Source organism: Dendrobates tinctorius, unplaced genomic scaffold (genome assembly GCF_039654945.1).
Source record: "Dendrobates tinctorius isolate UK_male_01 unplaced genomic scaffold, ASM3965494v1 ptg000075l, whole genome shotgun sequence".
NCBI classification, from domain to species: domain Eukaryota; kingdom Metazoa; phylum Chordata; class Amphibia; order Anura; family Dendrobatidae; genus Dendrobates; species Dendrobates tinctorius.
In genome coordinates, this window is record NW_027361743.1 from 31,820,689 (window position 1) to 31,834,559 (window position 13,871).

Sequence of the window (13,871 nt, forward strand, 5' to 3'; positions counted from 1 at the left end):
ATTAGGGTCTGATGGAAGTTCTCCTGCCATGGTTTTGAGTGTCTGAACAATATATGCTGCCATGTATTTTAAAGCATTGAATAATTTAATAATATAGCTACGATTGCATAGAAATAATTGGCCAAATCCTCTCTAAATACACCACACCCATGACTTAATATTTCATTCAGATATCTATTTGCTGCCAGTTGAAAAATGAAAAAAAAAAAAATATATATATATATAACAATATGACCGGGTCCATAGCCTAAAAAAGGGTTCCATAATCCTACAATGGCTTCCATTCATCATAAGTGGTTCACCTTCAATTCTGGATCGTCTTCCTATACATAGCACTCCAAAGCAGATCCTCCTGACACTGTAATATAGCAGCTCAATCAGTAAGGTGCATTATAGCTACCAGGCAATCGACAATTCAATATTAATTCATATGGAAACCAAGATATTCAAAGTTGAAAAATTGTTCCATTGTTGTTTTTTTTACTTCGTATATTCCCATTAAATCATTAGAATTTTTCCATTTTCCAAACCTGAGATTTCAATTACATTTTTGGTACATGACGTCTGTCTTCAGACAAAATAAAGTAAAAGTAACCCTAACCCTTACAAAATGTGCCACAGATCTGGCCTAGGTTGACTAGACATGCTATGTTCCTCCTCAGTACTATATTCTACACTTGTGTACTGGAGTAAATCTGCTGAATAATCTTTGAACGTTATCTCTATCTTCCATATTTGGACTGTTTTTCTTTTTCCAAAAATATAAATGGCTTCCGATACAGTAGAGAATGATAAGAATGTGGTCTGCACTGGCGTGTAGCCACTGCTCCATACATCCGCAGCCATTTCTCCAGTCCTTCCAGGAAGTATATTCAGTACCTTTGATTTTCAATCACAATCTTTCAGAACAATGGGTTTGAGTCATTTTTTTATTGGGCTGTGCTACTTTCTGTTATATAATTTTCTTTTCTGTTTAGAGGTCCGTGATAAGTGACTTTTCCTACTACTATGTTCTCCTTTGATGGTAACGTCTTTGCTCTGAGACATGACGTCCCCGGTGAAGGTGTTGGTCGCTCTACACTCGTAGATTCCTGAGTCGGTTCGTGTCGCGTTCTGGATGACCGCGGTTAGAATCGTAGAATACTCAGTTGTGACTGCATTTCGGTGCTTACTGATGCTGTGGTTTACTGTTCGATTTCCGACTCTACTGCGTAAAATCCAACTGATGTTTGTGTAAAGATATTTGCTGACGGAACATGTTAGGGTCATGTTTTCACCTTCTTTTGCCAACCTGTCGGCGCTTATATGGAATCCATTGGGGACATCTGTAAGAGTTAAAAAAATGTATACATAAAACCCATGCAACATTCCGGTCAAATTTAATTAGTCGGCAATTTCTGCAGAATATGACATTAATACATGGTGGAGTATACAGGCAAATTTTACATCTGGCAATCTGCATTTGGTTTGGATTCAATTTCCTTGGATGAGTGTATATACTGTAATTTCAAGAGCAAAACAAGTCCCACAAAATCTGTGTTAAGAAGTCAATAGTCCTTTAAACGCTTTTGGCTGTACAGTTATACCTCCCAAACCCCTTTCCCTCAGACACATGTAGGTCCACTGAATGTTCTATGGGTAGAAGGGAATATGCAGCTGCAAGACCCCGATTTCTCCCATTTTGGTTGCAGGTTCAAGACCTTTGTGTTTCATGCTCAGTATATTTCTCCTCACTGATGCTGAACCGAGCTCAAAGCATATGGACAGACACATGGGCCTGTGTGAATCTTTTACTAAGGGCTATTTGGTTATTATGGGTAGAAAAGTCAGATTTTAAGTTGTCTTACACTTCCAATTAAAGGGGTTTTCTTATTTAAATTTTGTGTAGTCAATAAATTTGTATACTGATAAAATAATAAACTGAGCAGCATATATGAGGCACTGGCTGAAAGAACCTAGCCAGGTATGTTTGACTCTGAAACGCTGCGGCATCTCAGAGAAAAAACATACTATAAAGGAGTTGTCCGCTACTAGGACATCCCTTTCTTAAAGTAAATACTCAACTTTGTTTTTCAATACTCAACTCCCGTCCTGGTGCAGTTCCAGTGGTGCCAGCACTCGCTCTCCCCGAGGCTGCGATGCGGTGTTGTGATACGTGATGCCCGGCGCCCAATCGGTGCTGGCGTTATTGTCTCTGTCTTTGGAAAAACTGAACATGAAGAGGAAGTCTGGACTGCAGCTGATCCTCAGCTCCTCTTCATGTTCAGTTTGTCCGAAGGCGGAGACAATAACGCCAGCGTTGACTGGGTGCCAGGCATCATGTGTCACAACACCACATCGCAGCTCAGGGGAGAGTGAGTGCCAACACCGCAAGAATGGAGCTGGCACTGGAGTATAAGCTTTATTATTTTATCGGGGCCAAACATTTAGTTTAAGAAGGGGTTGTCCTGGTAGTGGAATACCCTTTTAAAAGCCGCCGGGGACCAAAATTGTGCTGTAAACTAGTCGGACAGGTGGTCCTGGATGCTTTTCTCTGCTGTCCTGGATTGACAGGTCTCTGCCATAGGCAGGGGACGGGAGGCAAAAGCTGCCGGAGACCCTCCTGTCGGGTGGCTCATGAAGACTGTTTTCCTCTGAAGCACTGTAGCATTTCAGAGTCAAACATACCTGGCTGGGTTCATACAGTCAGGGCCTAATACATGCTGCCCACGGATTGGGCAGCATGTATCTGCTCTCAGATTCACTTTAAAGCTCAGTTTGCTCGTTTATCCGTCTGTAAGCTAATGGTTTACAAAAGATTGAAACAAGACAACTCCTTTACCGTATCTATACTGCACCTTTGCATGGTTTCAGCCTTGGTATCTTTTCGTTCTGGCATTACATGCTTGGTAAATCTGATTTTTACATGCAAACCGCAAATGGTACACAACTTGCAAGTTTAGGAGCCAAAGTCTCTTAAGAGTATTGACCAAAGATGAAACACAATTGAACTGATTGTGAATGACACATCTACATAGGTGACTGGTCACCAGGAGACTTCATACACAATCTTTAGAATTTTCAAGTCTCGTGACCAGTGTTACTGTGTAGTCTTAGCCTTAAAGAGACCAGATCAAAAGTGGCCAATTGTTGCTCTTATATTATTCCCGCTGCTCCCGCATTGTCATTCTTTTTTTTTTTTTTTTTTTTAATCTGGCATATGATTCCAGATTTATGTGCCTTTTTATTTAGTCCTAATTTCAATGGTCTTTACCAAGAGATCGGAGGATTCTCTGTGTCTTTACACTACTCTGCATAATCATACATAACGGCACCTTAGTAAAGACCATAAAAAAACACTAAATAACCATAAAACAGATAAAAAAAAATACTCAGAGGAGCAGCAGGAATAAAATAACAACAAAAACTGGACACTTTTGATCTGGTGACAGACTTCTTTACACAGGTGCTCATTCACTGATGGTAAACTTATAAGTTAACAATGCAGTGGATTGAAAAGTGGACTCCAAAAGATATTAGAAAGTTCCATAACTTTTTCAGAGTGTCTAGACATTTTGGGGAATAAACAAAAAACCCTGTGAAGAACATTTTGGATGTATAGTGGAAGCTTCTGGATTCGGGACAAAGAACGTACAAAAAAAAAAAGAATCTATTTGCTCCAAGTTCCTACACCTTAAGCCTGAGATCAATGTGACGCTCAGCTGCACGGCCGCCACAGTGATATATAATAGTTTTATTTACTTAAGTGATTTGAAACTTCCTGTGGAATTCGCTCCCAGGTTTCCTGATGGAAGATGCTGTTTATCTTTGCCAAGGGCCACCAGGAATCTCAAAATAAAATGTAGTTTTGTGACATTGGGAAGCCAAGGAGATAAGGCTGCTCTGTTCCTGTTTCACCCTAGGTAATTGCAAACACACCCACAGTCCTGCTGTCTGCCAGCAATCGGACAAGAAAGGACCTTTCACAGGTTACTCCAGTTTGATGTACTTGGACCGCAGTGAATGCTTCAGACGGTGAACAATTTGGGCATGTTTTACCTCCCTGTCCCTATTGTGAGTCTTGACTTATACAACTCTCAGACAGATTGTTACATGACCACCTACAAAGGCACGTCCTGTAGCCCATGCTGAGGTAGAGGAGTGCAGTCAAAACATCAATATCCAGCGGAAAACAGCAATTTGGAGTCAAAAGGAAAACCTCCAACTATTGGTACCGAGTGGGAAAACATGCCGATGTGAGACGTGAAGCGCAAGAGCATCTCCTCCACGTCCAAATATATATTTTTTTAGGTCATCGTAAATTAGTCAATAATAAAAGTAATGAAATGCAAAAAAAAAATTGAACAAGATTAAATAGCTTCAGTAAATATTAGAATTTTGAAATCATAATAATATTAGGAAAGTGCAATGCGCTCTTACCAGAGACATAGAAATGTATATCTCTTCTTTCATTTCCTAATTTATTGGCGGCAGTGCAGGCATAGACACCAGAGACCGACGCATCATCTATGACAAGTGTCCCAGCGGTCTGAAAAAAAAGAAGAAAAAGTCAGATTCTACTCTATTAACTATTAAAGCATTTATTTTGCAAGTGTATGATTCAGTGTGCACAGTTAAAAGGATTGTCTGGTATTAGGATACAATTCTGCCGTCACTCTATGTGACTGTAGACTTGTGAATCCCCAAATCGCGTGCACTGCGAGTTGTGAGAACTCTCCGGTGCCGAGCAGGTAGTCCTGTGACCGCCAGTAGGTGTTATGCATACTTCCGGGCACATTCCAACTAGACATGCCTTGTCTCTCTCATGCCAATCTAGTCAGCACATGACCGCATGAAAAAATCTACCTACTTGCAATCACATACCCGCCGCACCAGCACCGGAGAGTCCTCACAGCTTGCAGTGCAGGCGATGTGAGGATTCACAAGTCTGCAGTCCCATTTTGGCTTACAAATACTGAGGTAAAAAAAACTCACCAAATTCTCAACATGTGCATGTGGCCTAAAAGGGGTATTCCTATAAACAAAGTGCACTTCAATCAATCGATCTTAATAATAATTGTGTTTAAATAAAATGTTCCTGTGTTGAGATAATCTTATAAATGTGCCCCTGCTGTGCACTGTGTAATGGCCGTGTCTGACCGTACAGGGACATGGTCTGATCATACCACAGCTCCTGGGCAGAGGAGGAAGCAAAAAAGAGTATACAGCCATTACAGCACAGGATCACAGCTGGTTAAAAAAATGTACCTCACACAAATTATCATCTGTGATCCTATACTGTCCTGTCTGTATACTCTTTTGCTTCCTCCCCTGCCCAGGAGCTGTGGTATGATCAGACCATGTCCCTGTACGGTCAGACACAGCCATTACACAGTGCACAGCAGGGGCACATTTATAAGATTATTTCAGCACAGGAACATTTTTTTTTTAACACATCCAATTTTGTAGTTTATTTTTATTCTACGATCGATTGATTATAATGCACCTTGTTTGTGGAAAAACCCCTTTAAATGTGTTTACAGGAGCCAGAGAAGGGCAGAGAGTGCACTGAACTGCTTGGCCACACCAGGGGTGCACCGAGTGACTGTGCTTGGTTTGAACAGTCATTGTGTGCTAATAGACTCCTTTAAGTTTCCTTCTTCTCGGGTTATCTCTACTTTAAAACCTATAATACGAGTTATTAGAAAAATATCTCAGTGCTACTATAAAGCCTAAGATTTGTGGTTATATGTAGTTATCTGACTCTTCTGTAAAACCGCTGCAGAAAACCTAAAGCGGCTTTTCCAAGTTTACATATACAATACAATAACTTGTATTCCAGACGGAAACAGTAAATAGAATAAAAGAAAAATACCGTAAATTAGATATTAGTAAAATAATCCTGTGCTATACAACAATGAAAGAGAGTATTAAAGGTGAATATATAAGAAAAACATAACAATGGTCGATCTACGTATAGTCACTGTCAGAGCATTAGCATGAAGCACGTTCATGGCGGGATTCACATTATGACCCTTAGAGTTCTAAACACGACACGTGGAAGAGAAGAAGGGAAGTACAGACGGTCGTTCTACGGATGACACACAATACACTTCTCGTCACGTACCCACTGGACACTAAAATTAGCCGAGGCGAAAAGTGAGAACATTGATACAGATATGAGACGTGCGAATATAAGTGTTTGGGGTGTGGGAACTTAGTCATGAAAGACAAGTGGAAGTTGATATATTAGAGGTAAGTACAACACTTGTGTCATTGACTGTTTCAATGATCCTCTCCATTTCGCAATGCGAGCCCAGAAATTACTAAGAGGAAATCTCAATAGCTGTCATTCCTGTAAGACCTTAATGAGTTAGTCATAATAGGACACATTTCTCATCCTTCACCTGCTCCAGTCCAAATTTTATTCTGGCACGGTAAACACAGAAAGGGTCAAAAATTCAAAGCAAATCATAGATATTTCCATCACCCAAAGGAATAAGACTAAGAATGAATATAGTACACTTAAGGAGGAAATGTTTACTCTCCCAATGTGCCTGTTTTTACAAATTTTTTGTATTTTCATGTCAAAGTGTTACTAGAGGAGGGAAACGAGGATTCCCTACATAGTAGGATGCTGGCCAATCAGTTTTTCAGGTTTTATGCAAAAGCTACGGGAAATGCTAACACCCAGGTATCAATTTATTCCTAAATTTACAGGCGGAATAATAGAAAAGACTCTGTCTAAATCTTTTGACCAAAGCTGTTTCTCCAAGTACAAGTTTACATAGATCTTAGAAGTTTTCTGATCATGATTGCAATTCAAAGCCTCAAAGGCAGGTATATAGGTTATAGGTAGAGATTCAAAGCAAAGCAAATTTGTGTTGAATTTTTAAGAATTCGCCAAATTTGGTGTGTTTGAACAATTTACAATTAGCTTTGCACGAATCATCTAAAATGACCTTCGGCATTTTACACATTGCAGAAGTTTCTATCTGTCAGAGAAGGATCTCACAACCTCGAGCAAGGCTGGGTAGCCATCAGATCACGTGATAGATCAGAACCAGTCTGAAGGGACTATCATAGCCTGTATAAAAGCAGCAGCAGGAAAGGCAGCAGCCAATTCCTGGTAATTTTAAATAGTTAGAGGGTGTCACGGCTCACAGGTGAGCCACAGAGATAGGGAGAGAATGCACACACTAATCCTCTTCACTACTATGCTGTCACACACTATCTATGAAACATATATGAACCCGCTCACCCTGAAAAAAGCTTCCAAAAGTGTCTGGTACAGAAACACCCCTCCTGCCCAGTGTACAAAAGCAGTAATCCAAGAAAAAGAGTTTTACAAGTAGTTTTCTTTAAAAATGTTTAGAAGCTTTATTCCAAAAGTAGTAAAAGTGACAATCCCAGGTACTTCCAAACACGATATGAATATTCCTACATGTTTCAGACTAAAACTATGTCCTTATTCATGGATGAAACTAGTAAGGAACATGTCTTGTTTTTCTATTTAAACAAGGAATGTTCCTAACTAGTTTAATACATGAATAAGGACATAGTTTTGGTCTGAAACGCGTTGGAAAAATTAATTTACTGTTTGACTGGACCTGGGATTGTCACTTTTACCACTTTTGGAATAAAGCTCATGAATATTTTTAATTTGGAAATCACTTGGAAAACTCTTTTTTTTTGGATTACCGCTTTTGAACAACGGGCAGGAGTTGTGTTTCCGCGCCGTACACCGTTGGAAGCCTCTTTCAGGGTGAGATAGATAATGTGTGACAGCACAGTAGTGAAGAGGATTAGTGTGTGAGGAAAGGAGAAGAGTGTCTTAAATATTTTAAGGGAAATTGGAGACTTTCCAGCACTTTTGATTCTGTGCAAATTGGTTTATTTCAAATCAAATTTCTTGCGAAAATTTTGCAAAGCTGGTGAATTCAAATTTGGAAAGATTCACTCATCTCTAGTTATAGGTAGGTGTGCATATTGAGTAATTAATTGGAAATAAAATAATTTTTTTTGTTTTATTACTTTCATTTGAAAAATAATCTCTATTAAATTAAATATATTGGTTTATTACCTTGTTTCTCCCCTCGATCAGACGTGTACGTTCTGTGATACTATAAATCTTATTTCCCATGCCAGTGCTGTTTTTTCCAACAATAAGAGGAATGAAACTATCAGAGTGAAAATCACACCTGTAAGAGAAGAAAAAAAAGAATAAGTCACACATTGTACATATATTTAGAATGGCTTGGTCAATGAGCAAGTTGTTTATTACTGAAAGGCTTCTTTCAAATAAAGGACCTTGTTTAAATGGTCACTTGTCATTTAACAAACTTTGTATGAATGAGTAATGCAAATAAATAACTAAATATCAACACAAATCCATATGAGAGGCTTTTTAATGTATGTTATCAAAGAAATAGGCTTATTTCTCCACTTATGAGCCACTCCCTGTACCCACCTTCGCCTCTTCAATTTGAGTTTTTCCCAAATTTCTAGGCTAATTACTGGGATCAGCTGGACGTGAAACTAGATGACATGTTCAATTACTCTATAGCACCACCACAGGGTAAACAAAGCATTACACATTCCTTGTGGAAACATTGGACTATTTGTTAATACAAAAATGTACCAAGTCCCTAGAGGGAAGCATTATTCTTTCTCCACATATGAGCCACTCCCCCTATCTCCATCTTCACCTCCTCAACTCATGATTCTCTGACAAACAGCTCAAATCTGTGTTTATCAAAGCAAGTTAGACTGCAGACACAGGTTCTTCAGAGGGGAATCTATGAACCCAAGATTCCATATTAGAATGTTACAAAAATGGGTCTTTTATACTAACAATCCTTTAAATAGAAAACTGTTTTCGGAGTAGTTGTTCTACACTAGTGTGGGCGAAGTAGAATCTATTCTATGCACCAAGGCTTCTCTGAAAATATACAGTATCTGGGTATTCACTGATGGAGGAGTGAGATTATTCTGATTCTTCAAGGTTCCCATTGCTTTATATGGGATACCTTCATATCTATAATGCTTGTGTTATTAGTATTTCTATGCATTCTTGCAAACTACTCTCATTCAGTTGTGACATTTTTATATCACCATATGTTGACTGCATTAAACTTTTGTAATAAGAAAAAAACTCCTGGATTTAACATTAAAAAGCATAAACAACAAAAATGTAAAAACTCTTTAAAAGCTAAAAGTACAAAATCAGAAATGGGAAGCACCGTAATAGAATTAGTGGAAGTGCAAGTCATATGGAAATTCACCCAGTGATTGCTCCTGAGAGTCATGTAGAAGCATAGTGATGTCACCAGGAAGAGTTGGTCTGAGATTGGCTTCACGTATGAGCAGAGTGAGCTGTTTTTTTCCAACACTGTCACACCAAACCATTAGTCAGCAGCAATCCAACTCAAGGTGTTAAATCCACCAAAGTTGATTTTACAAAGTCCTGACTATTGCCAGATCTCAGAAGGAGTGTGGTGGAACATTTCTAGGCTGAAGTTGGAACAGTGGCACCTACATGAGACCATGGTCATCGCTATGTCCTGATACCAAGTAATCCTTATGCCCAGAAACATTCCAGAGAGGTCATGACCTCCTACACAGTCTACCATATCTCCACCCATTCATTCCCAGAATTTAAGGCTGATCCACCCAGAAACCGTCACAAAAACTGCCACGCTAGAGTAAACTTAGATGGCTAGTGTGGAAAACAGGTAGTGACCATGCAAGGAGTTGGCAAACCTCCATGGAACCCTCAAAACCTCTTAGAAACATCCCAAAAAGCAGAACTTCTACAATTTACATTTGCAATATATAAGGACCATTTGTTAAGGCAACAGTAAGGCCATAACTAGAGTGGGTACATGGGCTGCCGTGGCATCGAGGCTCTGGAGGTCTATTTGGCCCCTATGAGAAGTCTAATACTTTTAAATACCCATGATGGAGAATTTCCATTGGGGCCCATGAGCTTCAAGTTAAGCCACTCGATAAGAGAAATGTGGGAAGTAAGACCTTACATTATGTTCCTCCTAGGTATCTTGCCTTGTCTTGAGTGTTTTATTAACTGGATTTTCATTTTTACATCCTAAACCATGGAAACACAACAATAATTTCACAAGTTATTGTCCTTGTAGATACATTATTGCTTTCCATTCCGAAAAGGTCAAGAAAGTAGCAGACCTCATTATACTTCGAAGGATGCCCAAGCCACCGAATTCCTTCCTTGATGCAAAGTCTTTCTTGGTTAAAAGTATTTTGAAAGGGAGGAAAGTGGCTTGGGATTTGGATTATTTATTCTTGACTTTCCGACAGCCTGTCCTTGACCAAAGTATTGTGTTTTTCTTTCTGTTTGCCATGAATGAGGAGGGATAGACTTTAACAGAAGTCATCATTTCTATTTTAATATTATAAACCAAGAAGGAGATGAGGAGGAGGAAGACGACCATAAATCTGGTAGTACACAGTAGCAGGAAGTCGAGAGCCCCTGCAATTATTTTTTCAAAGTTCTTCGAGCAATTCCACACTTCCACCAGGAATTCACGTGTTAACCCTCTGATGAGAAGGACACTGTGAATCTTCTAACTATTTGTTTTTTTTTTACTTATATAGTCCATAAAAAGCTGTTTGGTTCCATTGGACCTTATCATTGGACTGCGTTGGTTGGTCATAAATGTTATCCCTTGACTACAATACAGTGCGCTTTCTGGTTAGCTCTTCTTCGCTGCAAGAGTTAATGCATGATTGGGGGATATAACGCGACCCATAAGAATACATAAAGCTTTTAAGGAAGTAAATTGTGCCATGTTTGAAGATGCAAAGATAACAGCAGTGCTGGGAACGGTCTTGTATTGGGGAGGAAGCCAAACAAGAAGAGGAAAGCAGCATACGCTCCTGATTTCGCACAGGAAGCTCCGAACACCTCCTGCCAAAGGGAGATAAGACGGCTCCCATGGCCTATTCTGGACCAAGCCACTGTTATCAACCTTTAGCTGTAACACTGTCCTCGAGATACTTCACTCAGTTCACTCCCTGTGTTCTCAGCCATTTTTAAGAGCTGCTGCTGCCATTTCTAGAAAGCATGCCAAACACAATAGAACAATATAATTATAACTGCTGAATGAAAAGCTTTTCCGGGGTAAGCGTGTATTACATGACAATTGTATATAGTACTCGTGCGCCGTTATAAATGAGCTAAGTGATCGAGCCGTGGTGAACGAAACATAGTTCCCAATGATCGGCACGCTCAATATTATTCCTCCCACTAGGGATGTCAGTTAAAAACGCATACCACTTACTGTAAAAAAAAACCTCCTACCTGAGGCCGAAGGGACCCAATGTACAATCTACAAGAGCCCACAACATTTATAGGGCAAAAGGACCATTTGGGCTCCTTAATCTCCAAGACTGATACAACAGTTGCACCCACTACAGTTACACTCCTCCAAATACTTTTAGGAATAGATCCGTCAAGCGTATTGTGGTAAGCTGAATTCTTCTCGAATTTTTACAAAAACTCTGATTCATCCAAATAAGAATTTTTTACTATTTGATTTTTTGCACCATTTTGATGTTTTTTTAGAGGGATTGGAAGGGGTTATGAAACTTTTTTTTAAAAAACTAAACTCTCCCGGCCTTCATTTGTTCCGGCGCATCGAAGCGCTTTGATCTGGTCGTCTTCTGTGGTCCAGTTTTCATTCTACAATTTTTTTTAATGCATTCCTGCGCCTGGTCATCTATGGCGTATTCCTGCTCGTGGCATCTTTGGTGGATTCTCAGTTGACTAAGCCCCATATTAAGATGTCGCAAGGCCAAGAGTTACTGCAGGAAGTTGAAAAGATAGCGGGTTCTGGAAATCTCTGAAGATGGCCTAGTGAGCGGAGCTGCACGGTGGGAGAGGTAAGGCCTAAATGAGTATATATATTTTTGTAACTATAGTTATCATGTTATATGACCTGGAGAAACCCAAAGCATAATACATATTGGAGGTGCATCAAATTCCTTTGACACAAAGCAAATTTCCAGCACAAACTCGAGCAAATCTGCTATTACAATTTTTGCAGAATCGCTCATCACTACATTTAAGCATATGATCTGTTACAAAAGGGTATATATACAGTATATACATGTATATAATATGTGTATGTGTGTGTGTGTATATATATATATATATATATATATATATACAGTCCTAGGGATCTATCAGACAGATATACTTCTTGGCAAATGTATTTTATTACAATAATTTTATTATCTTTTTATTATATTATTTCATTCCTTTCATAAATTCTTCTTCATTGGACATTAGACCTTCATTAATTCGTATTTATTATTCTTTTTTGAATAATATTCATTATTATTTGTATTTATTTATTTTAGTAATATTCCATTATGGATTGAATAGGTATCTTATTTCTCAAACTTCAGGGTAAATGACCGTAGTTTCAGTACCGTAGACAGCCCCTTGCCTTATAAGAAATCACTTTCTTGCTAAACAAAGTACAACGCCATTTATTTATCATATTAAAATGATGCAATTATTAGAATATTCCTTTGCTCGGAAGAAAATATCTTCTATAATTAATGTTTTTTCCCATTTTTAGTGCCGAAATGGCCGTTTACGAATATAGCATTATTAGATATTAATTTCCTAATAAGAATATGTCATTATGTAATTCTTAAATTGGTCCAAAAGTTGCATATATATTTTTTCATAAATATACAATATATTATATATAAAATATAAATATATACATTTTTATAAAAATTTGCACTGCGTGAAGCTCTGTAAAAAAAAAAAAAGCTTTTTATTTTTTTACAAATACATAGAATTTCTGAAACGTTATTATTGATGACCTATCCTTAGGATAACATCAATGTCAGGTCAGTGTGAGATCTAATTCTAGGAATCCCACTGATTAGCTTGCTCAAGGGGCAGTAGCGCACAGCTCCATACATTGCCTAGTGGCCATGAATGGTACTGCAAGCTCCCTTACACTTGAATGAGACCTTGTCGTACCATTCATAGCCACTGCACAATTGCATCGTACTGGACCCCAGTTTTTCGTGAACAGTTGATCGATCAGCAGGCTGAGAGTCTGACACCCACTGTTCCAGTATTGATGATAGATTATAAGTATTAAATCCCCAGAAAACCCCTTTAGATTATAAGATTAATCACAGCTCCTACATTAGGGGCTTACTGCATCCGTGCATACAATGTATCTGGGTCATTTCCGATTTCCTGTGATTTCTCATGCACTGTACAGACCACCCTGTGCCATAAACAGCACCAAGTCATCTACTCACAGACTCTCAGGCCAAGGCCTTAGGAATTGGATTTTTTTTTTTATATACCTCTATATCTGTATTACTGGAACGCTCGCCCCGGTTAAACAAAGCAGATGTAATAACATTTTATTTCTAATATCTACTATTAGATCCCCGGGAGGCCTTTGGAAAATGAAATATTGTTTCCTGTTGTTGTAATTTTTTTGGTTTGTTTATACAATATTGGAAAAAAAGAACGATGATATAATTACAGGAGTTTTAGTTAAAAAATAAAAAAAATAATAAAACAACAAAAAAAATATTTTCTCAGCCGTACACATTAAAACCAGATGGGGAATTGGGCAAGGAAGTTTTATTTTTATTTTTTTCTTAACATCAAATTCCAGTCTGGATTGAAGGGCTTAATATTCCATTATAAGGCTTTGTCTGAGTAATTAGAAAAATAACCACAGCCAATCTCCATCTTGATCACAGGCAGCAGGGAACTTTACAAATATTTACTCAATACTGTAATTTCGTCAATATGTGTGTATGGTGGAGAATGCTTATTGTACCGTACCTTGGTTCTCAGGTCATAAAACCTC

At 38.5% G+C, this 13,871-nt stretch overlaps 1 protein-coding gene across 1 annotated transcript in view; it reads right to left on the reverse strand.

Moving 5' to 3' along the window:
• Window positions 1-458: 458 nt before the first annotated feature.
• Window positions 459-13,871, reverse strand: part of FLT1 (fms related receptor tyrosine kinase 1) — a 66,648-nt gene continuing 53,235 nt past the window's right edge. The window contains exons 11-13 of the mRNA XM_073583148.1: window positions 8,063-8,180; window positions 4,420-4,528; window positions 459-1,325 (exon numbers count right to left, since the gene is read on the reverse strand). Coding sequence (XP_073439249.1) covers window positions 943-1,325; window positions 4,420-4,528; window positions 8,063-8,180 — 610 coding nt within the window. The 3' untranslated portion in view covers window positions 459-942. The remainder of the gene's footprint in view (window positions 1,326-4,419; window positions 4,529-8,062; window positions 8,181-13,871) is intronic.